This window comes from Arachis ipaensis, chromosome B5, assembly GCF_059453495.1.
Source record: "Arachis ipaensis isolate K30076 ecotype BB chromosome B5, ASM5945349v1, whole genome shotgun sequence".
Classification (NCBI taxonomy): Eukaryota; Viridiplantae; Streptophyta; class Magnoliopsida; order Fabales; family Fabaceae; genus Arachis; species Arachis ipaensis.
In genome coordinates, this window is record NC_142440.1 from 10,370,739 (window position 1) to 10,372,852 (window position 2,114).

The 2,114-nt window shown below is 35.6% G+C and overlaps 1 protein-coding gene across 1 annotated transcript; it reads left to right on the top strand.

Annotated features, from left to right (window-relative positions):
• The first annotated feature begins 279 nt into the window (after positions 1–279).
• On the top strand, positions 280–1,632 carry LOC148563354 (uncharacterized). Its single transcript, XM_088486759.1, has one exon. It carries the CDS (start codon positions 280–282, stop codon positions 1,630–1,632), a length of 1,353 nt encoding a protein of 450 aa, XP_088342885.1.
• The last annotated feature ends 482 nt before the right edge of the window (positions 1,633–2,114 follow it).

Consider the following 2,114-nt stretch of genomic DNA (forward strand, 5'->3'; position numbering starts at 1 on the left):
AGGGACTTTTACTCCAACAGAACAGAGATATACCACTCATGAAAAGGAAACTCTAGCAGCAATTAAATCTCTTAAGAAATGGAAAATTGATTTACTACCCAGAGAATTTACATTAAGGACAGATTCAAGCTACCTAACAGGTTTCATACGATATAATTTAAAAGTTGATTATAATCATGGACGACTGGTAAGATGGCAATTATTTTTGTTACAATATCCAATAAAAATTGAATATATTAAGGGTGACAAAAATGTTATTGCAGATACATTAACAAGAGAATGGAGTTCGTCTACAACGCATTAGATCAAGAAATTCAGAAATACGAACAAGAACTCGAAAAATGCAAGCATTGTCAGCAAATAAGGACACAGATCCAATCCCTCAAGAAGGCCATAGAAGCAATGAGATCAACACAACAGCCAAAACCATCAGAGCTCAGCCAGCTAAGCGTGGTGGACAAATCAGGTGAAGAAAAAATTCCAGAAAATAAAACAATTGCTGAAATTATCAAAAAATCCACCCAAGATAAAAAATATTATGTAATTTATAATGGCCCCATGAAAGGAGTATATGATGCTTGGGAAAAAGCAGCACCATTTACACATCAATCAAGGATAATTCATAAAGGAGGGTTTTTAACACTGGAAGAAGCAAAGGAATCTTTCAGGGAATATGAAGCTCTTCATCCAGAGCAAACCCTAAAAAGAGCAGATAAAGCTCCAATTCAAACCCAGAGAACAGGGATAATAAGAAACATTCCTACAAGGGCTGAAATCAAAGAAAAGAAAAGGGTCTGTAGATCAAATCTCAGAGAAACCCTTAATATAGTCCTGAATTGGACTGAAGAAAAAAGAGCAATTTTGGGATATTATCCTATTGCCAAAGAACAGCTAACAAAGCTGGTTATATTTCCAGATGCATCCCCATCGGACACCTATCAGTTTTTCCAGTATGGATTAATTGATACAATTTTAATTTTTAATGATCTAAAAATTATTAGTGAGTTTCCTGCAGGATTCGTTGATGCAGTGAAGAGATTTAAAAATATGATTGACAACGTAAATCCAAGGGATATATCCCTAAAATTTACGAACAGTCAACCTATTTTTAATGAAGAAGAAGAATGCTTGGTTCCAGCACACCAAGTAATATTCATGTCCGTCTTTCCAGGAAATTTTCAACCAATTGATCAAGTTCAAGATTTAACAATCTACAGTCATGAAGGAAGGCTAGCCAGCACACTAGCAAGGGTCTTCGAAAGAACTCAAAAGATAACAAGGGAATCTCACACAAGAATTAATTATAAAAGCAGAAATACTTTGCTTGTGTCTAGTAAAAGGAATGAAATTGAAGAAAGAGAGATGAGACTCTTAGTGGAATTTGAATCAGCATTCTACAACTTATCTGGACTCTTAGAAAAGCTCCCTGAAGGGATAAAGAGGAATCTCTGCTATTTGATAAAAGACAGAGAAGACCACAAGTGCCAGCTATGCGTCTCAGAGTTATCTGAAGAAAGCAATAATAAAACGGAATCAACCCACATGATAAAGGAAGAAGACAACGCATCTGAAGGACACATAATGAAAGAGGAGGACAGCACATCTGAAGCATCTCTCAACATTATTACATAGTGACGTAAGCGCTTAGGTCATAGAGCACCAACAATGTAGCTGGTGCAAGATAATAAACAATGACGTAAGCAATGACGTCATAAGAAGGGTAAGGATGGGAATTGTCCATCAGACCCAACCATTATAAATAGGTTGCTTAGGCAATTATAGAAGGCATCAGAAAATAGAAAGCAGGAGGCAAAGAGTACTCAAATGCTAGGAGAGCAAGGAGGAAGCTGCCGAGGCGATTCTATGGTCTGAAGAAGAATTCCCATTAGGGAAAAATAGTTCTAAACTCCCCTCTGGAGTTAGTATTTACAATCTCCCCTCTGGAGATAAAAACACCTTATGTAAAATATATTAAATAAAGGAAGTTTTTCTCCAGAAAGGTACATATTCATCCTAGTCTTTCAATTATGAATTATTTAGAAAGTTTAGAATTAACAGAAGAATCTGATTATTATAGATTAACTGCTTTATTAGATAATGAAAAACAGGCTGTT